Here is a 25,050-nt window from a genome sequence, read left to right on the forward strand (position 1 = left end):
GTAAAAAAGCTTAAGACAACTATCCTCATTCTGAGTAACTGAAAACAGTGAAAGTCTTTGAAGATTCTAGTAAATACTAAACACTGAAGTTTTTAATTGTTAATGAAATTATTACATCATCAGTTCTTAAGATATAAACACTAAAAAGCCAAAACCAAAAGGATAAATGGTATGTATACCTGTCTACGACTTCTCCTTTCCGCTCTCTGGCAATCATATCCAACAAAGTTTGCCGAAGATGATCCCTAATACATCCATAACGTACAACTTGATCTCGAAAAATTATTAATCCCAAATTGTAGACATTTTCTACATTATTTTGTTGTACATATACACGGTCCTGCAGTTAAAACAAAATAATATTAATCAGAATTAATGCAAATATAAAATAATAAGCTATAATAAAATTTTAAGCACTTCAGAATTTCTAATCTTCTCAATTTATGTAAAATTGAATCTTTACAATTTACCATGGTTAATAAAACAAATTTAAAATAATTTTTGTTAACTATACTCCTAAAATGGATAAAATGGGAAGTCCTGGTAATTGTAAAAAGTTTTTTGTTTGTTTGTTTTGGCTACATTATAAGCCTATGGAACATTAAACAATTATTATAAGAAGACACACCAGAGAGCCAACGAAAGTATAAAGAACATACCAGAAACTTAAGTGTAGCTATATAAAATTAGTAATACTCATTTATAGCAAATGCTTGATGTATATGGCTAATTACCATCAAGTGAGACAGAAGTCTGCAATTTGCAACATATATCAAAGGCTTACATGCTGTGGATATCGCTCTGTATAAATAAAATGCTGTTTGGCCAGTGGCCAGGCAGGAAGTATAGGCAGGACAAGAGAGAAGAGAATTCTGGGAATAGGAAGGCTGAGGGGAGAGACACCATGAGAAGCAACATGTAAAGACACTGCTAAGTCACAAGCCATGTGGCAAAGTATAGACTAATCGAAATGGGTTAATTTAAGATAGAAGAAGTAGATAACAAGAAGCCTGCCACGGCCATACAGTTTGTAAGCAGTATAAGTTTCTGTATGTTTACTTGGTTGGTTCTGAGCATCTATGGGCCTAGCGGGTAAGAGAGATTTGTCCTGACTGTGGGCCAGGCAGGAAAACTCTAGCTGCACTTACATGTGTTAAACTAGTTCACAAGATCTTAGTGTAAAGGGGTAGACAGTAAGATAAGATACACTGAAATATTTGCTGAGTGGAAATGCCAAGTGTTTTGTTTACTGCTAATTAGCACTGAGAAGGAATTCAACCTGAAGGTGAAGAGCATTTCCACAACTTACCCCAATAGGAATCTCCTTTTGTTACAACTTTGTTGACTTTATGTAATATACTAAATAATGTAGTTCTAATAATTTAAATCCCTGCAAAATTTCTGTGTTTTTGCAGATGCTTCCATGTTAATTTAAAAAGACCCTTTACTAATCTTAAAAGGGGCCAAGACTTAAAAAGTCATCCCCAAGAGATAATACATTAAGGACTAATTTTAAATGTTGTAATCTCAGGATTAGACCAAAGTACAATTATGTTTAAGCCCAACATTAGTAATCATCTACTGCAAAGAGTGCAAACAAAATTGTCTGCTTTTAGCTTGCCTTTCAAAATCCAAAATTCAGGTATTTTAAATATAAAATATTCTGAAAAGTCTCTGAAAGTTACATAGAGGAATGTGCATTTTATCAGCATAGAGATAAACCCCATTTTAAATCTATTTATAGATTGGGAGGCAGACCATGGGGGTAAAAGGAGGAATCAAGATGAGGTACCATCTCATACCTGCCCTTTCACAGAACTGGGCAAGGAGTCAGATCTTGGTACTTACTTTGCTCATAGCTCACTTCATAAACCAACTTGTAAACACAGCATCTTTAATACAGTATCTTAAGAAGAATAGTTTTTCAGACCTTGCTAAGAACAACTATAAAGACTAGAAATTTTTAAGAAAGTACTACTGTAGGAGTTGGGTAGAGAGATGCAGTCTATCTACAGCTTTAACCAGGTGATTTTCATGCCAATTCCCTTCCTCCGATATCTAATTAAGGCCTAGGGGTACTTATTATTTCCAACATATAAGTACTTTGCTTTATCCATAGATATTAAAGCTTCTATCATTTTAGCAAAATTTACCCTTTTCCTCCTGATGCCTCAAATGCACCAAGACATCTGTTTACTACGATATAAAAGATCAAACTCAGAATAGAAAAGCATGTCTAGAAGTGCCAAAACATACTATGTCAAAGTAGTTTTTGAGAAAGCTAAACTAAAGAAAGTAAAAGAATACCTCTGTGAGTGGGCCAAATGGTTTTATTACTCAAGGACTGATATTAGAAGTCATGCTACAAAAAAGCAAGTCAGGGTAAGTGGCTACAGACTCATAAAATCAGTGTGCAAAAGGAGGGAAATTTCAGTTCCACTATTCCTATCTAGTGTTCATTTGAAACAATGTTTGCTTTCAAGAATAAAAAACATTGGGGGTGGTGGCATACACCCATAAACCCAGCACTCAGTAGGCTAAGGAAGAAGAATCCCAAGCTCTAGGTCAGTTTGGGCTATGCAAAAAAAGCAAGCCATATTTACAAAAAACAAAAGGTGCAGCCTTGGCAATAGCTCAGTGGTCAAAGGTGCTTTCTGCCAAGCCTACTGACCAGAGTTCCATTCCCAGAACACAGGTAGGGAAGAGAGAGACACCCACACCTCCAAGTTTTCCTCTGACCTCCACCCATATACAAAATAAATAAATAATATCATAAAAATGTAAAAGCTCCAAAGGAAAGAAAAAGAATTAAGTAGAGTATTTAGGACACAAATTCTAAGTTCCACCTTTGGGTTGGTTGTATACCAAGTCTGAAAACTTAGTTCTTCTGTACACGGGAAGTCTTTATGAAATGTCTGACTTTAAAGACCAATAGTTCTACAATCTAACAACTTAGCAACACCCTCCTAAGCCAGAGTACTCATGTGTTACTCACCTACACTTTCCCAGCTGACCTCACTCATGGCCAAAGTTAAATGCTCTGAATATTTGTGAAAGGTGATGAATCAAGCTGTCAAGTGGGTTAATTAAACTCAATTTCTAACTTGAGAATCTATAACAATGTTTTCATTCATTTCTTATAATAGGAAAAGAACAAAAACACTAAAAAAATCTTTACAAATATCAAATATTTATCCTGCTAGTAAACAAGAAATAAACACTAAAAACTTAAACGAGCCTCAAATAAGCTTAATCATAAGGCAGTCTATCAAAAAGTAATATAAAAGAATTTTCAAATAAGGTTCCTTTCAAGCCATGAAGTAGAGGTTAAAAAGGCCTAACTCAATGAAGACCTAAATAATAGTAAAAAGTCAGAGCACCCAAAAATAAATAAATAAATAAAAAGTTTCTCTACAGAGTCAGGAAAACTCTATTTTTAGTTCATAGTTTACAAAATCAACCAAGTATTTCATTTTGTACAAAGGGTACCAGGTAAGGTGTAAAGTAGTAAGTTGCACATTTACTGTGTGAATACACACAGCAGTACCTACTGATAAACTTAGAAGAAAAGCATAGGGTGCATTACTAAAAAAAACTGGTGTGGAGACTTGGATGCCTTAAACTCGGTCATGGTTTCGACCAAGTGGGCTCAAAATCTTTCACAAGGATGTAAATACTTTTAAATAAATAATATTCTAGTTATTAAGAAAAAATTCTGTAATTTTCAATCAGGAACTATCTGCCAAAATCTAAGATAAATGAAAACCAGGTTTGTGTAAAGCTATATAAATTATACCAATTCATACAAAAATGTACTGTTCTCCACTGAAGACAAAAGATATCATTAGGAAATAATCTCTATTAGACCCATGTGAGTTCAGAAGACATGTATTCAAGTGACATAATTCAGTGGTTAGGAACACTGGATCAGGGGCTAGAGAGGTGGCTCAGTGGTTAAGAGAACTAACTGGCTGTTCTTCCTGAGGATCCAGATTCAATTCCCAGCACCCACATGATGGCTAGCAGTGGTCTCTAACTCCACACCTGGGCACTCCTGGGGATCTGATGTCCTCTTCTGGCTTTGGCAGGCACTGCACAAATGTGAGGCACAGACATCCTTTCAGGAAGGAAAAAAACAACAACAAAAAACCAAAAAACCCACAGATTCAAGGAGCATAAAGTATTTCTTTCCATCAGTCCTATTTCTGCCACTTAAATATGATCATCAGATATGTTTCCTTATCCATAACATCTACCTCAAATAGCAACCATATGTAATATTGACAACAATAGAAAGAACTGCCAAAGCTACCACTTAGCCTTAAAATAAAAACCCACTATATTAAAATAAAAACTAAGCCAGGTACAGTGGCACACACTTTGAATCCCAACACTCAGGATGCAAAGGCAGGTAGATCTCTGAGTTTGAGGCCAACTTGGGGGTTCTAGAAGAGCCAAGGCTACACAGAAATTCTGCACCCCCACCCCCTAACAAACAAAAACTCAAACAGAACAACAAGAGCAACAAGTATATAACAGTGAGTGGTGGTCAGGATGCAATTAAAAAAAAAAACAAAAACAAAAACCCAGCATCAATTACTGTCAAAAATTAAAATCAGAGTTCACCTATGACCCAGCAGATGTACTTCTAGGTATACACCCTACTAGGTACAGAAAGCAGGGTCCTGGAGGGGTATGTGTATTCCAATGTTCACAGCAGCAACTTCCAAGTCACAATTAAAAAAATGACTACTGATGAGTGGACAGGACAAACAAAATGTGATGTATATATAAAATAGAATATTATTTAGACATTAAAAAAGAAAAGAAAAGAAAGTAGTTCCAGGAAAGGCGCAAAGCTACACAGAGAAACCCTGTCTCCAAAAAGCAAATAAATAAATAAATAAAAAAGACATATTCTATAGCATGGAGGAGTAGATGCTACGTGAAAAAGAACAAATCCTGTAGATTCACTTACAGAGGTACCACAGTAATCAAATTCACTGATGCAAACAATGATCAGAATTGGAGACTGGGGAGGTTAGTAACGGGTTAATAGTTCCAGTTTTGTAAGAATTCTACAAGATGGTGTTTGCCATATCTTAAAAATCCAAACCACCACCACCACTATCACCACCCACCCACCCACCCCATACACCAACCCAGTGTTTAAAATCACCATTGCAACTTGGACTTTTGGGGCCAAAAAAGCAAGTACAGTTAGAGCAGCATTACATACTAGCACTAACACACTTACTGTCACTTAGTATCCCGAGAGGTCAGGCACAATGTCACAGGTTAGATTATGGGGGCTGGCTATCAAACAGACAAGGGTTCTGAAGAGGAAAGAAAGAACCAAACTCGGTCAATCATGAGATGGTTACTGGAGTGTGTGCTGCTGCTGACACAAGCACAACCATGTCAAGTCACCAGTACTTCAGACCCACAGGAATTGACAAAGCCTTCCTCTGGTTCAAGTGTGGAAGTTTAACAGTGTAACAATCAGCCACAGCTTCCTGATTTGGGACAACTACAGCCCATCCCCTAGCCGGATGAGATGAGCTAAATCGCCCGCCTCCCCACTCAGCTGCTGTGTACTATCAACCTGCCCTCTCCACTCAGATACATAAAATCAATGTGCTCAGTTTCTGGATGGCTGCTGTTGCTGGGTCTCCATTAGATAGCACAAGGCCCATCCTGTCTCAGCTTTTCTACAACTGTGTCTGTGTCCTTTCTGCATTCCCTCTTGGCCCCAGTCAGGTTTCCAGAACTAAGCCATGAAAGTCCTGGGCAGTTACTGATAGACAAAAAACAAAACCAAAATAAAATATCCAAACTAACAAAACAGATCTCAGGCTTTCAGCTGAGATCTCTAAGGGGCTACAGCCACTGTGTAAGAGAGCTATGGCCTAGCGGGGAAGGGGAGAAAGACAAACTAAAAACAGGTCAACACTAATAATTCTTTCAAGTAGTTTCCACTAGAACATATTCTATTTTGTCAGCCCACTAAAACAAAATTAAATTTTCTTTAGAAGATATCACAGCCTTCAGTTTTTCACATACAGTAGTACTAGCATTCAATTCACAACTATTAATGCTGCCCTCCCCCAACACAAAACAAGTAACTCAGACTCCACTTTTGAATACTATCTATGGGGGGGGGGGGATGAGTGGGTGGGTGGGTAGGGGGACAGGGGATACAACCCAGGAAGCCAGTGATCTAAGACCCTTATCTTACTCAAATAAGTGGCTTCAAAAAACCAAAAACTTAAGGTGACAAGGATGCTCTAACTGCTATAGTAACCACTGAATTAACAACTGACTATATAAATCTTAGCTAAATGAGTCTAAAACAAGGCCAAAGAAAATCAATAAAAAACAAATATAAAATATGAAAGAAATGTATCAATAATTACTTAAGTGTAAATGAATAGTAAATATTTAAAATTAAGACCAAATGCTGTCCTATGGCTGTGGTGGTCAGTGCTACCTGTCAACTTGACAGAATCTAGGATCACCTGGGAAATAGGCCTCTGGCCATGCCTGTTGGGATCAGGTTCACTGAGGATCCTGGACTGTGTAAACAGGAAGGAAACTGAGCAGCCACACACCCACTCCCCACTCAGCTCTCTCTCTCCTGACTGTGGATGTTAAGGGACCAGCTGCTTTAAGCTCTTTTGCTCCCTTGACTTCCTGCCACAGTGTACGTTGAACTGCAAGCTAAAGTAAACCTTCCTGAAGTTGCCTTTGCCAAAGTAATTTATTACAGCAATGGGAAAAGAAACCAAGAGAGAAGGGGTTAGAAAGCATGCTACTACATGGTACAAATGATACACTTCAAATAGAAAGCAGAAAAGAAAATATAAGTTTGCCACGCAGACGGACTAACCAAAAAGCTAGCAGCAGCATCAGACAACACAGACTCATGATGTGTCAATAAACGACAACATAACTGTCAAGGTGCCAATAGTTTCGGAGCTTAAGTATTCCCATGAAGTGCTCATAACTAATCTTAGAAAGTGACTTCTTCAGTGAGATTTTTACTATCACTTTCAACATAAAAAGCAAGAAAACAAATTTCAATGTTTCCATGGCTTTAGTCATCATTCCCAAGTTAAGTCTGAGAAACCAGAATTAACTTTTTCAACAACTGAAGAGAAGGAACATGAAAACAGAGCCAGTCATTACTGAATCACAACACAAAGGAGAATGTTAGTTCAACTCTGGGTTTACCACCAATTCTACCAGACAGAGATGATTTGTATGACTGACTATAACATTCTAAGGTGGCACAGCAAAGTGGTTAAGACCACAAGCACAGACTGAAAAAGACTAGGAATCAGCTCACTACTCTGTTGTTGGTTGTTTTTTACTCTTCCACCCAGCTCTCAAATCACTCACGGAAGCTTATTCTTAATTATAAATGCCCGGCTTTAGCTTGGCTTGTTTCTTGCCAGCTTTCCTTAAATTATTCCATCTACTTTATGCCCCAAGGCTTTTCCCATCCTCTTCTGTAAATCTTACTCTTACTCTGTGGCTTGCTGTGTAGCTGGGTGGCTGGCCCCTGGAATCCTCCTCATTCTCTGGCTACTTCTTTTTTCTTTTCTCCCAGATTTCTCCTTCTATATATTTTCTCTACCTGCTAGCCCCGCCTATCCTTTTCCTACCTTTCTATTGGCCATTAAGTTCTTTATTAGACCATCCGGTGTTTTAGACAGACAAAATAACACAGCTTCACAGAGTTAAACAAATTCAACATAAACAAAAGTAACACAACTTAAAATAATATCCTACAATACCCTGGATATAACTAAATAATCTTGCTAAATCAATTCCTCTAACCCCAACTCTTAATTACTACACCTTAAATTTCTTTATTCACAAAATGGAGACAATAATATTCAACTTACTATCTAGGTATAATAAAGTAAAGGACAGAGAGCTATGTAGTAAGAGATATGTGCTGTCATATACTCAGGGAAGTATTTTATTTTTATTGCTTAACTACTTTTAATGCTATAACTACCTAAACCATACATTGTAAAGAGTAAACCATAAAGTGCTTAAAATTAGTGCCTGTCATACAAGGTTGCTATCAGTCTACTTTTAAGAGTTCCTAAAGAAACTGTGATCCACTTAATACCAATCTACCTACGCTGCCTGTTTTCTTCCTTTTCTCCTCCCCCCAGATATAATATCTTGCTGTTCATTTTCAGTATTAAAATAGTTCAAAGCCTTAGAGCAGAAAGAACTCTAAAATTTTAATGATCTAACCAACACATCCTTACTATATTCTACAGATGGCTTCATGACCCTGCCATGAAAATAAAAGCAAGTTTTGTGTGGTACATAAACACATACATGCCTATTTCTAGGAGAGGATCCAGGAATTCCAACCATGCACTAAGAATTCTTGGGCTCCCAGAAAGCACTAGGGCTCTTATACAATAAACCTGGTTCATAGATAAGGAAAAGCAGGCTCACCCAGAGGGTTAAATAAGTAAATTAATGACAAGGTAGGAATTCTCTAAATTCATCATTAAGCATTTTCTCTCTGCTTCAAACTTCCCACATAAACTGGCAGCACTCCACTCCAAAGTAAGCTTTATTTCATCAAGAAATCTGTGCTATAAGCCCAAGTCCCACACACAGTTTCAAACCAGACAAAATCCCAGTACGGAACTGGGAAGGGCACACAAAGTGCTCTATTTGCAATTGATATTCTGCTAGCAAGAGGGAAACCAGTTTTTTCCAATGGAGTGTCACTTATATCAACCACACTCCAGGGGAAGGCCCGATGCCCAGGAGTAGTTGGCCAACACAAAATATACTCCAGGGTTTTTTGCACATTTTTCTTCATTATTTTTTGTCTTATTGGGCTTATTTTTATTTGATTTTTCTTTTAAGTGAGAGAGAGCACTGAAATCTACGAGAGACCATGAAGTCAGGTGGGTAGATCTGGGAAGAGTAAAAACGTGATCAAAATGTGTGGAAATTTTAGAAAGGTTATAAACACAAAATCCAGTTCTGAATACTCTAGTGAGGTCCAGACAAAGTGTAAAGGAAGGTTACTGTGATCCATGTGAGCCAAATTCCTTCTGTTCCTTGGATGAAAAAGACAAAGTCATCTGAAAGATTCTATCAACACTTTTTTCAAAGATCAACAGAATGTATTTGTTGGAATTAATGGCCATGGTTTCTGAGCACATTAATGTATTTTTGTCTTCCCACAAATTCCTTTATATACTCCCTAATCCCTTATTTGTTGTTTCATCTTCCTCACCTCTGCCTTGATACATCTTTAAGAGGTCATGTTAAATATGTTATATAGGGCATGGTATTTATAAATGAAATTCTCCCTTATTTATTTCCATAGTATATAGAAAAAAGTAAACCAAATGTTAATAGTTACAATTAACACAAATAACTAAAACTGTTAGTATAATATTACTCTATAAAACACTCCAATATGGTTAGGAGTGTAGCTCAGTTGGTAGAGTACCTGTCTACCATGCAGTTAAACCTTAGGTTTCCTCCTCAGTACCACAGGCATGATAGCACATTCTTGCAATTCCAGAACCCAGGAGGTGGAGACAAGAGGATCAGACATTCACGGTCATCTGTCACACAGTGTGTTTCAGGTCAACCTGGACCTACATGAGATTCTGCATCAAAAGAAATTCTAATTTTTTCCCAGTCAGGTTTTTAGATAATCCAAGCTGAAAATGAAACTTCCTCCAACCCCAAACTATCTTAAAAGCTACACATAAGGACACAATGAATGTGGAGCTGGAATGAGAAAGCTCAGCACTTAAGTGTCCTTGCTTATAACAGAAGGCTTAGGTCCCAGCACCTATAACAGCAAACTCTAACTCCAGTTACAGGTGACCTCATGCCCTCTTCTGATCTCCAAGGGCAGTAGGCACAAATACATATATTCAGGCAACTGAAACACAAAAATAAATAAACCTAAAACAAAACAAAACACCCAACAAAATAAAAAGCAATCTAACTAAGTGGTTACAAACTCTTAACACCTTCACCTGCCAAATAGGTAATGCAAATCTCACTCCTCCATGCAAAGGCAGAAGGATCTATGTGAAAGAGAGAGTGGAAAGATTTTAAGAGCCAAAGGTAGTGGATGACTTCAAGGAAACTGTTTTCCAGATACAATAATGATGCTTATCAAATGGGACAATATGCACAAGACCTGAACGAGCTGGGGGTGAAGGGGGGAGGGACACGACGACGACCAACCAGCTCAGGAGATGTAGGCATGAAGTTCCCATCCTGAACTGGTATTTGATGGTTGCTAGGAGAGCAAAACTAAAGTCATCTTTAATGGTATCTGTGGATACATCCACCAACACCTAGTATATCCACAACTACTCACACCTAGAAGTACTTGGCCAACACAGACTGGACTTAATACATAGAGAGAACATGAGTTGGGTGAGTAAGGAGGTGGGGGAGGATATGGAAGGAGTTGAGGAAGGGGATAAATAGAATCAAAATATTATACAAAATTCTCAAAGAAGTAATAAAATATAAAATAATATATTCTATTCATATTATATTTCAAAAATTACTTCATTTCAACATATACACATTCTTCTAGTTTTAAAATGTCATTTCTGATATATCTGAATTAAAACCAGAACAGTACATATATTTAAAAAGTGTGAAATAGGAAAATGAAGGACAAAGATTCTTTAAAAATTGGCTATGGAATGAAGATTTATTTTCTGAATTTAAAATAAGATTTTTTAAAGATTTATGATGATGATGATGATGATGATGATGATGATGTATACAGAAGAGGGCACCAGATCTCATTACAGGTGGTTGTGAGCCACCATGTGGTTGCTGGGAATTGAACTCAGGACCTCTGGAAGAACAGACAGTGCTCTTAACCTCTGAGCCATCTGCCTAGCAATCTACACCAGGTGGTGTTTTTTTTTGTTTTTTTTTTAAGAGCTGAGGATCAAACCAGAGCCTTGCGCTTGCTAGGCAAGCGCTCTACCAGTGAGCTAAATCCCCAACCCTAAATTAAGATTTTTAAAAGGCAGTCAATTCAAAAAGATCAAGTACTACACTGCTTGCTGTTTCTAGCTTGCACAAGGAGCTGCATTACGTTTTATGACACACAATGGTTTGTCCAGGCATTCACTGTCCACGTCCTCAGTTCAGTGTAAGTAGAAACCACACAATACAGTTAGGACAATAGTCCACCTTTCCTGAAGGTTTGTTTCGGTGGCTCCAAATACTAAATGTCAAATTTTGGAAATAAACAATTCCTAAGTTTGAAATAATACAGCGTTTCGAGGACATGAAACCTCACTGTCTCACTCTGACCTACCAGATTGAGTCAATGCCCTGTCTAGAATTCCCAAACTGCATTAGCCAGCACCCTATCCCCATGAAATCAAGTTTTCAGATCCACAAGTCTTTTATTCAAATAATTCTTATAATAAATCACAGCTCCAAATTTCAGTAAGCAATGGGATAATAACTGCTATGAATGTTGCTAAAGAACAGTTCTGAGTACAAACAGAGCATACTTTTAACCAGTAGGGTAAAACCCATCTAGACCACTAATAAAAACTGGTCATTTTCCTTAAGACGGGGTCTCAGGTAGCCTAGGCTGGCATCTAACTCATTCTGTGGCTGAAGACGATCTTCAACTCCTGATCCTCTTGACTATGCCTTCCAAGTGTAGGAATCATAGGTAGGTCACCACTAATTCCATCCCAGCTTTGACAAGAAATTTCAAAATGTTAAGTCGGAACAAGGTCAGACTTTGTCAAAATAGAGAATATGAGAACTGTCAGAGAATTTAAGTGGTATGATTTTTTTTGTACCAAGGAGAAAACAACAAAAGCAAAAAATAAAACAACAAAGGAACACCTGTGGGAGAAATACATAAAACAGGATAGAGTAGTGCCTAGTGGATGCTTTAGGACTAGTACACACACACAGACACACACACATACTTCTAAGATTAGTGCGCTAATTTCAAGAAAGAAATGGAAGAGTCTTGGCCAATAGATAGGAGCATAAGAAGAAATGAAGACATAGGGAGAAGAAATTAAAGAAGTGCCAGGTTTCTATATGAGCAACTAGAATTACAATTCCAGTTCATTTGGAGATGCCAAGTCTGAGTGCCACAGACAAGGAAGGGAGCCATCAACTAAATAGACAATGTAACCCGAACCTCTAAGGATAGTAGTTAGCATTTTGGCATCTGTTAAGGCCTGCCCTTAGGATCCTGACAGAATATATCCTCAGCTGCAGCCACTAAGAGCACCCCTATGTGCATTTGCTATTTTTCCTCCTACAAGGAGGGCCTTGCCCACCTCCTGTCTGTCTCTTTCTTCCTTTGCTCTCATCCACAGGGACCGGTCTCTGCCCCCTTCTCTCTCTACCCTTCAACAAACCTCCCATATGGGCCCTGTTGTATGGTGTGACTCCTTCCTGCCATTTTAAAAACACAAGATATATATATATATATATATATATATATATATATATATATATATATATATATATATATATATATATATATATATATATATATATATATATTTGGGAATCGTGTACTGAAGCACAAAGAGTTGTAAGAGTGAGTAGTGCAGTATGAGAAGAAAGATCAAAAGTCCAAAATCCCTTGATTTGCAGAGGAGGAAAAGGAGGATGTGGAGGAAGAGCAGTAGCTGAGGAAAAGGCAGAAGGTAGCAGGCATAAAGTGCTTTGTCACAGTAACCAGGGCCCAGTATATTGAAAGACAAGTGCAGCCAGCTGTGCCAAATGCTGCTAAAAAGTAACAAAGAGGAGGATTAGCAGTGCTCTCTGTATTCAGAGATAGCTCCTCCCTCCATGGTGATCCCGGTAAAGACAAAACAGAACAACAACTGGGGGAGATGCTTAACTGGGCCCTGTTTAGAGAGTGGATATAAAAAAAGAGAGGGCAAGTTTCCACATCTGCTAATGAGACATTTACCTGAGAGGTAGGTAAGAACCCTGGCAGGGAGATGGCAGTCCATCAGAAAAATCTAGTTGAACAAAAACAAAAACATTAGAAATCCCAAAACTTAAAGGCACAGAGTTCCAATGTTTTGGGTTTTGTTTTTAATTGATCTTATCAGCACTGGGCGTGTTTAAGCCACTCGTGCTCAGGATAAAATTCAACTAGGTTTTCCTGGTCCCCAATACAAGTAAAAAACCAACCAAACAAACAAACAAAAAAAAACAAGCAAACACAACCCTGGCCTATGAGGAAGTAAATGCCTTCCTGCATTAACACAGGTGGGGAGGAAAGACAGGGCGTGCCCAGGTCCTACCTGAATCTTTCCCTTTTCTGAGAGGGAGATGGTAGTCTTTACTAAGGGAGAAGCCACAGGGCAGAGCCTGAAGAGTGCAAAGCATTAGCCAGGAGAGCACTCTCACCAGAAAAGGGGTCTACAACTCCTTGAGCCAATGAAAAAGGCTACCAAGTCTGTGACAGTGGACAAAGCCTGACACAGACCCATCTAGTACGAGGTTTCCTCCAGCAGAGCATAGGGAAGGGTAGCATAAGTCAATGATCAAGCCAGCATTGTGCTAATATATGGGTTAACCAAAACATTAAGAGACTAGAAATATTAATACTAGCTAATTTTTACTGAGCTTATTACTATGGCCATGCTTTTCATAAATGATTCATATAAGCCCTATCACTACCCAACTGGTGTTTTGTTTTTGTTTTGTTTTCATTTTAATGAGTAACATGTGACAGGAAGTAATACACTGGCATGGTCATACAAGAAGCAGTCCTATACAAACCTTGAGATTTCATTAATTTGAAAACAGAAATGAAACAATTTTTAAAAATGAGAACACATAATTTTAAAATAGTTCATTAAGAGACAATGAATAATAAAATTACAATTCCAAGTGGCTGTTAGCAACTGGTACTGAATTTAAAGGCTCACCCCTGTTAAAACTGTAAAGGGAACAAGTGTGGCAAGTTTCTTTCACACTTGTATGTCACTTGGTCTTCACGTGCTATCGCATTTATCCTAAAATTGTTAACACAAGATGGACCCTAACCTGACATAGCAAACAATGCTCAGAAAGCAGTTACTTCGGTAGACCTCTTATTTCACGCCAGAAAAATGAGATGGTCTCTCTCACCCTTTTGCCACTAAGCCATCACAAAATCAAGGGAAAAGGCTTGCTTGAATTCACTCAGCAGAACAACAACAACAACCAACCACTCTGGTTGCTTGTTCTCACTGGAAATACTTTCCGAACGCAGCTTTCCTCTATTAGGTGAAGGAAACTAGGGCAAGCTTTTGTTGCCATACTGCAACTAAGGACTGAAAACTGAAGAGTAAAGGGTTGAACTCACTATGTCCTGTTCTCTAACACAAACACTGATAGCAAGGGCTGGAGACATAGCATAGTGGTTAAGAGCACTGGCTGCTCTTCAGAGGCCCTAGGTTCAATTCCCAGCACCAACTCTGTGGTTTACAACAGGATTCAATGCTCTTCTTTTCTGGCTTCCACGGGCAGTGTATGTACATGATGTACAGATATACATGCAGGCAAAACACTCATGCACATAAGCAAAGAAACAAAAAACATGGATAACAAGTCATTAAGAGTAAAATCAGAGGCTGGGTGCATGCCTTTAATCTGAGCACTCGCGAGGCAGAGTTTGAGGCCAGCCTAGTCTAAATAGTGAGTTTGAGGACAGCCAGAGCTACATACAAGAGAAACCTTGTCTCAAAAAATAAAACAAAATGCCAAACCAAACCAAAAACCAAAGGGGGTTAAAAGGAGAAAGAGAGTAAAACCCAAAGTTTCTCAAGCCATCTCACTAAACACTATCTTTTTTTTGAATGATAAAAAATGAAAAACAATACCAACAATAATAGATTATGTATCCAATGAAACTCATATACTAAAATAAGACCAACTGCACTAATACATTGCCAGGAATTTACAGGAGAGATGGATAGCAGCTATAAAGAATATAACTATAAGAAATTGTTTATACTAAGACATTTTTGTCACTGTAAATATTTATAGTTAGCGTTCATAAACTTAGAACATTCAGCTTTCAAGTCATGCTGTAATTTAGCTACCTTTACCTCAGGAAGAGGTATTAAATAAGACTTTTTAATACTTTTTATTTTGAAGCACAAGCACTTGGTTTATTTTTTTCTTCTCTTATGTATGTTCCCACCTGTGAATGCAGGGACATATGCATGTGCCTCTTTCTCCTTATTCTTTTGGAGGCAGAGTCTCTGAATCAAACCCAGAATTTGCCAATACAGGTAGCATAGCTAGTCTAGCTAGCCAGATTTCTCTGCGGACCCTTAACTCTACCTTTCAAGGCTGGAAATACAGATGAGCCACTGCACCCACTCAGTATTGGTATGAGTTCTAGGGATCCAAACCCCAGCCCCCTTGCTTGCTTGGCAAGCAAGTATTTACCACTGAGCGGTCTCATCTCTCAAACCCAAATGAAATGTTTATTTTTTTAAGGGAAAGACAGGAAAAACCATACTTACCATATACATTAGTATGTCTCTAATCATCACCATGGCTGTTTGATGATCATTCCAAGCTTGATTTAATGTTTGAAGAAAGTTGTTATTCAATGAATTTAGTACATCTTCTCGCACCTATTAATAGAACAATTCATTAGTTTATGCACATATAATTAATTGATATGTTCATGTATCAATTGTTCAATAAAGTAATCAAGTAGAATCTTTAGATTTAAATCAAAGAAATATATTATAGGCCAGGCAGAAGTTAATCTGTAACCTGCACACAGCAGACTACCAAATGTGGAGTTAATAAGAGTTGAGTTGGACTGTGGGAGACTTTTGAGTCTGAATATTTGTAGAGGTGTGCAGCATAGTACTCATTTCTTGTCCTCTAGGATTTTGAACCCTAGAATCAAAAGCAACCTCCTAGGTAAAATAAAATCCCAAATGCTTATAGTGAACAAGGCTTTATTCTTGGCCCAAGGCTTCCAGGCCCAATATCCTCCTACACTTTCTCCAGGTATGAAGCTGAAGACCACTGATATGGAGTCAAGCTGCCTGAGGGCCTGCCAATGCTAGGTCTCTGAGGAGCTCTGTGACTTTGGAGAAGTTATTTCACCTACAGAACTTGATTTCCTTACATATAAAGGATTTTGCAGGATTGAAATGAGGAATATATTAAGGTACAGAGAACAGTGCCTGTAAGTTTCTAAACACAATAAATGTAAACCTCCAGCAGCAACCATGATTGGCCATTCTCCTGCTCACTCAAATCACATGGTCTCACTCTACTTTCTTCTACTCAAATCTCACCCCTCGTCTTTCCTGACCCCTTCCTTCCTCCCTCCACTCCCCACCTACAACACTATTTCCAAATCTCTCTATATACACGTTCATTCTATTTCCCGCTCTTTACTTCTTTACCTTCTGCTTCATTTTTCTTCCTACTACTCACTGTTATCTGACTACATTACATATTTATTTATTGCTTCTTCCACTAAAACCTAAATGCCTCTATGGTGGCAGAATATCTCTGTAGCTGTTCCTCCTTCACAAATAGTACGGTGCCTTGTACACAGAAGATGATATAACTGTGAGTCACTTTCAACAAGTTAAATATTTTCATCAAGATTCCTGTGTCTGATAGGCCTTCTTACTCCAATCTCAGTAAAAGACCACTCAACTTTACAGTCTTTCTAAACCTACAAGCTTGCTACCACTTTCTCTTAGTTTCCTGCTGTGCTATCAGCCCAATAGTTATTTATTTGCCTAGAAAACAGACTTTCAAAGTTGGGGATTTAGCTCAGTGATAGAGTGCTTGACTAGCAAGCGCAAGGCCCTGGGGTGGGGGGTGGGGGGCACAACGACAGACTTTCTCTACTTCTAACTTTAGAATGAAGAAGTAATGTGGTTGTGTGCCTAGGTCATATAATTCTTTGAAATTACAATTGGACCTTCATATCCATGTGTCCCACATCCACATATTCAAACAACAATCAATCAAAAATATCTGGGAGAAAAAGCCCATTTCCTACTGAAAATACACACATCTTTTGTTCTTGTCATCATCCCCAAACACAACAGAAAAGCCTTTTCAGAGCATTTGGACTATACTTGCTATATGTGACTTAGAGATGAGTTCAAATATAGAGGAGTATGTATGTGCAGATTCCACACACAAGAACCAACTGAACACTTAATAGAGTTTGGTTGCTATGGGGATTTGGAACCAATCCTAGAGGACAAGAAATGAGTACTATGCTGCACACCTCTACAAATATTCAGACTCAAAAGTCTCCCACAGTCCAACTCAACTCTTATTAACTCCAGTCCAAACACATGTCAAATCTTATTGTTTAGGGAATCTCAAGCCATGGTGCATTTGTGAAGCACAATAATTAATGAATCAGGATATACATATCTATAAATCTGAGTTATAAATACATGCAAATAAAATGTTATTCTATAGGAAATCAATTATAAGATGGGTAGAAGCAAAGATTAAAAAACTAAAATGCTTTCAACATACAACAGACTAAGTTAAAACCAAGGAAATTGTGTCTGATTTGCTTTTTTAACTTTTGAAATAACATTTATTCATTTAGTGTGTGTACGTGCACTCACGCATAGATGAGTGTATGTGTATGGATGGAAGTGTGAGTGACACCCAGGTCACAGAATGCCTGTGGGAATTGGTTCTCTCGATCAAGTAGGTCCTATGTATTGAACTCAGACTGACTTGACAGAAAATACTATCCCACTTTTTCTTATATGCTGGAAAAAGGTAAGTTATTATATTTCAATAATGGGATCATAGCCTACCCAATGTGTAATATGAAAACTAACAGACTAAATCATAAACCCAGAATATGACATATTTTAGCTTTTAAGACTGAGCACCTTAATTTTAAGGTATAGCTCCTGGATTGCTCCATAAATATACTGACTGTGAGTGAGTGTGTGTGTGTGTGTTTGTGTGTGTGTGTGTGTGTGTGTATGTATTAGTTGACAGTTAATCAAATACTTTCACATAAGACATAACTGTAAAATTATTGAGTAATTAAATAATTTCAATCTTTATTTTTAAATATTAAGTGTAGGACTTGTCAGTTGCAAATATCAAAGGTACGTAACCACCCCCCCCACCAAAAAAAAACATTTTGAAGGCATGCCCATTTACAAATGCCTTCATCAAGCTCCATATAACTCACTGGATCACTATATTTTGAGTATTAATTAAATGAGAACGTGACAATGCAGGGCAGGTGTGGTAGTCAACAACTGGAACACAAGCATTGGGAGGAGATAACAAGTTCCAGTTGATAACAAGACTCTCAAAAATAAAGACCTCAGACAATCTACACATGAAACTCATGTATCCCAAATACCAAAACATCTAGCCATTTTTTAATTATTTCAATTATTAAGAACTGAACTTTCATAACTATTATGAAATTGAGTTAAATGGTCTGAGAAATCATTTCAAGTCAGGAAATTATTTCTAAATGTACACGACACATTTGTTGAATGAAAAACTGATCAAATAAGTTAGTATTACAAAGTATGTTGTCTAAAATGTACTGATTATACACTTTAATATACCAACAAATATTTCACCTAGTGTAATGTTTACAATTTATATCAGTGTGGTAGTTTTACTGAGATGTCCTTGGGCATTGAATATTTGGTCCCTAGTTGGTGGATGTAAGATTAGGAGGTATGTCCTTGCTGGAGGGAGTATGTTGCTGGGGCCACTTGTGAGGATTCAAAAGCTATGTGTTGTTTCTTATGAGATCTTCCATGTCAGACATCTGTTGGTACACCGTCCCATCATTATCAACCCTAAACCTCTGAAACTGTAAGCCACGAATAAAACCTTCCTTCTATGTGTTGTTTTGGTCATGGTGTTTTACTACAGTAATAGAAAACTATGACAACCAGCCTCTGGGTAAAATTAAAAAGACATCACACAGCACACATTGCAAATGATGCTATTTGCATCATTCTTCAAAGAACTATGCTATCAGTTAAATAGTGAGCTTTTACCAGGTAGAAAAATCTGACTAAAAGTTATTTTATTATTGTTTTATTTGTTAATTACTTATTTATATATATGAATAGTTGTTTGCATGTATGTATATGCATTATGTACATGCAGTTCCCACAGGGGCCAAAAAGGGAAGGTGTTGGAATCCCTAGAACCATTGTGGGTGAAGGGAAACAAACCTAAGCCCTCTGCAAGAGCAGCCAAATGCTCGTAACTCCTGCCTGACCTTCCCCCCAACCGAGTCCCACAATTATTCTAAAAAACTGAGCATACACACAAAACCTAACAAAAAATGAAGTCTCTTAGACATAGCTGTTATACTATTCTTAATTATATGAGAAAGTTCTTTTAACAATTTCCTACAGAAATCTGTCTACCCTTAAGAAGTAAAAGCAGTGACTGGAGAGATGGCTCAGTGGCTAAGAGCATTGGCTGCTCTTCTGGAGGTCCTGGTTTCAACTCCTAGCAGCCACACCAATTAAAAAAAAAGAAAAAAAAAAAAAAGAAAAGACAAGAAGTAAAAGTGAAAATATTAATCCAAACACAATAAAAAGTAAAAACAAGATGAAAATTCAACCTTTACAAAAATTAACCCATTTTTTGAAAGTAGCAGAGCAATCTGTATCTGTGTAGTTAACACTGTTAGTCATTACTTTTTTTGCACCAGTAGGGCAAATGACCAGAAGCTGCTATAGAGGCAGTCCTACAATGAAGGGACTGCACACACCAAGTACTGAAAGAAAATGTACATTAAGTTCATCCAGGTGAGCTGACATTTGAAGAGCAACACAAGCATAGAAGAAGTAATTGCATCAGAAGTTAAGAGTAAGATGGAACCAACTGTGATGAGGAGAGAAGCAGTGGAGAACTAATGGCCGTGTAGTACTTGGGCTTGCAAAAGAATGAGAAAGTCTCACAGAACAGTCAATCAGTCTGCAGAAAATTAAAACCACTTAAAAACTTTTGAAAAATAGATAACTGTCAAGAGCACAAGAAAGAAGACCACTGCCGGCTAGAAGAACATACTTACAAAGACCTATCTGATAAAAGACTACTATCCAAAGCATACAAGAAAAATTTCAGATTTAATGAAAAAACCAAGTAACCTTATTTTTAAAGGAGGCAACAAAAGGTACCTAACTAATGATAAACTGACAGCAAGTAACTATGAAAAATGTTCAACACGATGTTATTAGGATAGCTAAAACAAAACATAGACAAAACCAAATGTTGATAAATATGTGTAACAGGGAGCTCTTATTCACTGCTGACAAGAATGCAAACTTATTAAGAGAAGGGGGCAGGGGGTGGGATGGAGAGCTCTTTCCCTGCACCACAAAAATCGACAGACATGCAAACAGTGATGTACTACTAAGCACTAAAAGGAAATACCAGACCAAGCTGTTAAAAGGAGGAGACTTAAATGCATCACTCAAGCAAACACAGTCAATGTGAGCAGGCTACATGCTGTGTGATTCCAATTACATGATATTCTAGGAAAGGTAAAACTAAGAAATCAATGAAATATTGGGTTGTTGGTTAAGGGAAAGGATGAATAGGCAGAACACAGAAGGATTTTTAGGGCAGTCAAAGTATTCAGCAGACTACAATAGTTATATACATGCCCAAAATTATACCTTTAATGCAACAGAATCAACTCACACTAAAGGCTTATATAAGCTATGGGCTTTGGGTGGTGATGAGGCATCAACCAGTGTAGGTTAACAAACAAATGTACCATTCTGTAAGGGATGTTGGTCAAAGGGGAGGTATTGAGAGCCAATGGGGAAATCGCTGTACCTTCCATTCCATTTTGTTAGAAATCTAAAATTTCTCTGGAAAACAAAGGATATTTAAACAAATTTTAGGACCAAAGGCAGACAATCCATATAAAAGTAAAATGCTGCCTAGGCAGTTCTGTTATAAGGCCTAGATACAGGAGACCACTGGCTTAAAGAGCCATGTCAGCCTTTCTGGTTTTTAACCCACTTCAACATCATCGTAATTACGCTCCTGTAACACGATGTACATAATTCTGACTCCTGATATTTAAGGCAATGGTTAATATTTTACATTATCCCTCACTTTAAATAACAATAGTCATGGTTGTATTTGCAAAGCATCAAAGAAAGAGGCTTTATTATAATGAAAATACATCACTTGAGAATTAAAAGTAACTGTCACCCTGATTTGTTCAGGCATGGCTTAAAAAAGGAAAAGATATAAACTGAACTCCATCAGAAAATTTTGAAGTTTTATTCTATAGATGCTGTTAAAATGAGAAAAAGCTACAGAGAAGCAGAAAAATCAAAGAAAACAAAATACAAACAAAAAAATTCACACATCTCAGTACAGAATTCAATTTTATAAATGAGTATCTTAAACAGACACTTCACAAAGAAAAACATAAGGCAAATTTTCAAGAATATAGATGAAAACCAGGATGAGAAATTACTAACAATGCTAGAATTGCTGAAGTAAGCTGCCAGGATCAAGTGCTGGCAAAGATTTGTAGCAAATGGAAGCAAATTAGTATAGCCATATAGGAAGTTAAGCATTTTATAAAGTAATACATATATATTTAACATATGCCCCAGCAATCTCACTTCTAAATATTTATCCCAGAGAAATTAAAATTTATCAACACAAAGTTTGTACACATACATTTATAAGCTTTAATCACAATCTCAAGAGGCTGTATATAAGAATCATCTTTTGCTGGGCGTTGGTGGCACACGCCTGTAATCCCAGCACTGGGGAGACAGAGCCAGGTAGATCTCTATGAGTTCGAGGCCAGCCTGGTCTACAAAGTGAGATCCAGGAAAGGTGCAAAGCTACATAGAGAAACCCTGTCTCGAAAAACCAATAAAATCAAATCAAATAAAAAATAAAATAATCATCTTTCATTAAGCACGTAGGTAAATCAATGAGCAAATGGTGATACTCTTGAGACAAAAGAGTATGAGTTGGTCATCAACAAAAGGGACCAACTAATGCTGCTTCCAACCTGACTCAGCAGAAATAATTACACTCAAAGAAGCCGGTCACCAAACGTAATAAACTGACTCCAGTTACAGGACATTCTTGAAAATACAAAACTATAGTGAAGAGAACTGATCAGTAGTTGCTAGAGATGAGAGGACAAGGATGGCTTAACTATGAAGGGAGTGTCACAATTGAAGAGTTTTGGGGAGTAAAGGAACTGTTACACATTTAAGGTAGTGGTGGCTGCATCAATATGTATGTATATATGCTAAGAATGAAAAAAAAATGTGTGTGGAAATAAAGGCCCATAAAAATATATTCATTAAAAACTGGCAATAAAATTCTCAAGTTGGACCTGTTTATCATAAACTACAATTCCACAAGCGTTGTTAAAAGAACTTAAATGCCAAAAATTACTGGAGTTGTTAAGTAATTTCAACATTTAAACCAATACTGCAACAAACCAAGTCTGAATACTATTTGTTTCTGTGACTCCAGCTTTTTCTTACATCTTAAAAAAATTTCAACTTTAGCTAAGACTGAAGGAGAATTACTGAGTCAAAGGAAATCTCTATTTTTCAATAATTAAATCTGTTTATGCATAAACTATGTTCAGGCTGTAGTTGACATACTCTCAAGTCAATAAACTACTGGCAAAGAGCAGGACCTGGACCTGACAAGACAGCCAACAACACAAGAACCAGTCTCTTTGTTCTGGGAGAGTTCCTGCAGATGGACAAGAAGGCTGAGGCTGGGCCATAACTCTTCAGTAGGAGATAATCTACCAGAATATTCTACCCTCCAATACACAAAATTTTAACCATCAATTAAACTCTAAACTTTAAAATTTTAATACTTAAGGCAAAAATTCCAAAGAGCCAATTTTATTCAAATGTCTACATAAAACAGAAATCATTATCTAAAACAATATAATTCTAAAGTTTACCAAAACTATAACAAAGCCATATAATTAGTAACAAAATGGAAGTGAAAACTAAGGATTTCAAGACTCAAAATTCAAGTCAATATTTACTCTAAATATAGACAAAATTCTTCCAATATTTCTATCCACCCACCCATCTATCCATCCATTCATCATGAGACTACATATAGCTTCAATCCCCAGTACTCCAAATACTCTTACATTTGTGTTAATCCACATTAGAGAATTGTGATTCCTAAGTACATCACAGTACCATGAAAGAAAAGGAAGCTATATATAATATATAAGGCAACACACACATAATATGTAAGATATACATACATAGTATATATAAGATATGTAGAATTTTGAAACAGACAGTAGATGCCTTTCTGCTTCTTAACTCTAGAACATAGTTCATCTGATGACAGTTTTCTGATGACATCAGTATAATAAATACAATGTCTAACATACAGCCGTATACCATATTCTTGCATTATGAACCATGTCAGCACTTCAGATTACAGGTATAATCAGTAGATCTCCTATATACAAATGATAAAGGGGCTGAGAAAGAAATCAGAGAAACATCACCCTTTACAATAGCCACAAATAATATAAACTATCTTGGGGTAACACTAACTAAACAAGTGAAGGACCTGTATGATAACAATTTTAAGTCTCTGAACAAAGAAATTGAAGAAGATATCAGAAAAAGGAAAGATCTCCCATGCTCATGGATTAACATAGTAAAAATGGCAATCTTACCAAAAGCAATCTACAGATTCAATGCAATCCCCATCAAAATCCCAACACAATTCTTCACAGACTTGGAAAGAAAAATATTCAACTTCATATGAAAAAACAAAAAACCCAGGATAGCTAAAAGAATTCTGTACATTAAAGCAACCTCTGGAGGCATCACCATCCCTGACCTCAAGCTCTACTATAGAGCTACAGTAATAAAAACAGCTTGGTACTGGCATAGAAGCCAACATGTGGACCAATGGAATCGAGCTGAAGACCCTGACATTAATCCACACACATATGAATACCCGATTTTTGACAAAAAAGCCAAAACTATACAATGGAAAAAAAGAAAGTGTCTTCAACAAATGGTGCTGGCATAACTGAATGTCAATATGTAAAAGACTGCAAATAGATCCCTATCTGTCACCATGCACATAACTCAAGTCCAAGTGGATCAAAGTCCTCAACATAAATCCAGTTACACTGAACTTGACAGAAGAGAAAGTAGGATGTAGCCTTGAACACATTGGCACAGGAGATCACTTCCTAAATATAACACCAGTAGCACAGACACTGAGAGCAACAATTAATAAATGGGACCTCTTGAAACTGAGAAGCTTTTATAGGGCAAAAGACACAGTCAATACGACAAAAAGATCTTCATCAACCCCACATCTGAAAGAGGACTGATCTCCAAAGGTATAAAGAAGTCAAGAAACTAGACATCAAAATACTGAGCAATCCAATTAAAAAATGAGCTACAGAGCTAAACAGAATTCTCAAAAGAATCTCAAATGGCTGAAAGATATTAAGGAAATGCTCAACATCCTTAGCTGTCAGAGAAATGCAAACAAAAACGACTCTGAGATCCCACCTTACACCTGTCAGAATGGCTATGATCAATAATACTAATGACAACTTATGCTGGAGAGGATGTGGAGCAAGAAGAACACTCCTCCACTGTTGGTGGAAGTGCAATTTGCATAACCTCTGTGGAAATCAGTATGGCGATTTCTCAGAAAACTGGGAATCAATCTATCTCAAAACCCAGTCATACCACTCTTGGGCATATACCCAAGGAATGCTCAATCTTACCACAAAGATACATACTCAGCTATGTTCATAGCAGCATTATTCATAATAGCCAGAACCTGGAAACAACCTACATGTCTGTCAACTGAAGAATGGATTAAGAAAATGTGGTACATATATTCAATGAAGTACTACTCAGCAGAGAAAAACAATGGCAGCATGAAATTTGCAGGCAAATGGATGGAACTAAAAAATATCATCCTGAGTGAGGTAAA

The 25,050-nt window shown here is 37.2% G+C and overlaps 1 protein-coding gene across 2 annotated transcripts in view; it reads right to left on the reverse strand.

Moving 5' to 3' along the window:
- Positions 1 to 25,050, reverse strand: part of Cul3 (cullin 3) — an 84,450-nt gene that overhangs the window by 25,548 nt on the left and 33,852 nt on the right. For both annotated transcript variants that reach the window (XM_036173307.1, XM_036173306.1), the window contains 2 exons: positions 15,558 to 15,671; positions 180 to 340 (listed from right to left, as the gene is read on the reverse strand). In XM_036173307.1, coding sequence (XP_036029200.1) covers positions 180 to 340; positions 15,558 to 15,671 — 275 coding nt within the window. The remainder of the gene's footprint in view (positions 1 to 179; positions 341 to 15,557; positions 15,672 to 25,050) is intronic.

This window comes from Onychomys torridus, chromosome 23, assembly GCF_903995425.1.
Source record: "Onychomys torridus chromosome 23, mOncTor1.1, whole genome shotgun sequence".
Classification (NCBI taxonomy): domain Eukaryota; kingdom Metazoa; phylum Chordata; class Mammalia; order Rodentia; family Cricetidae; genus Onychomys; species Onychomys torridus.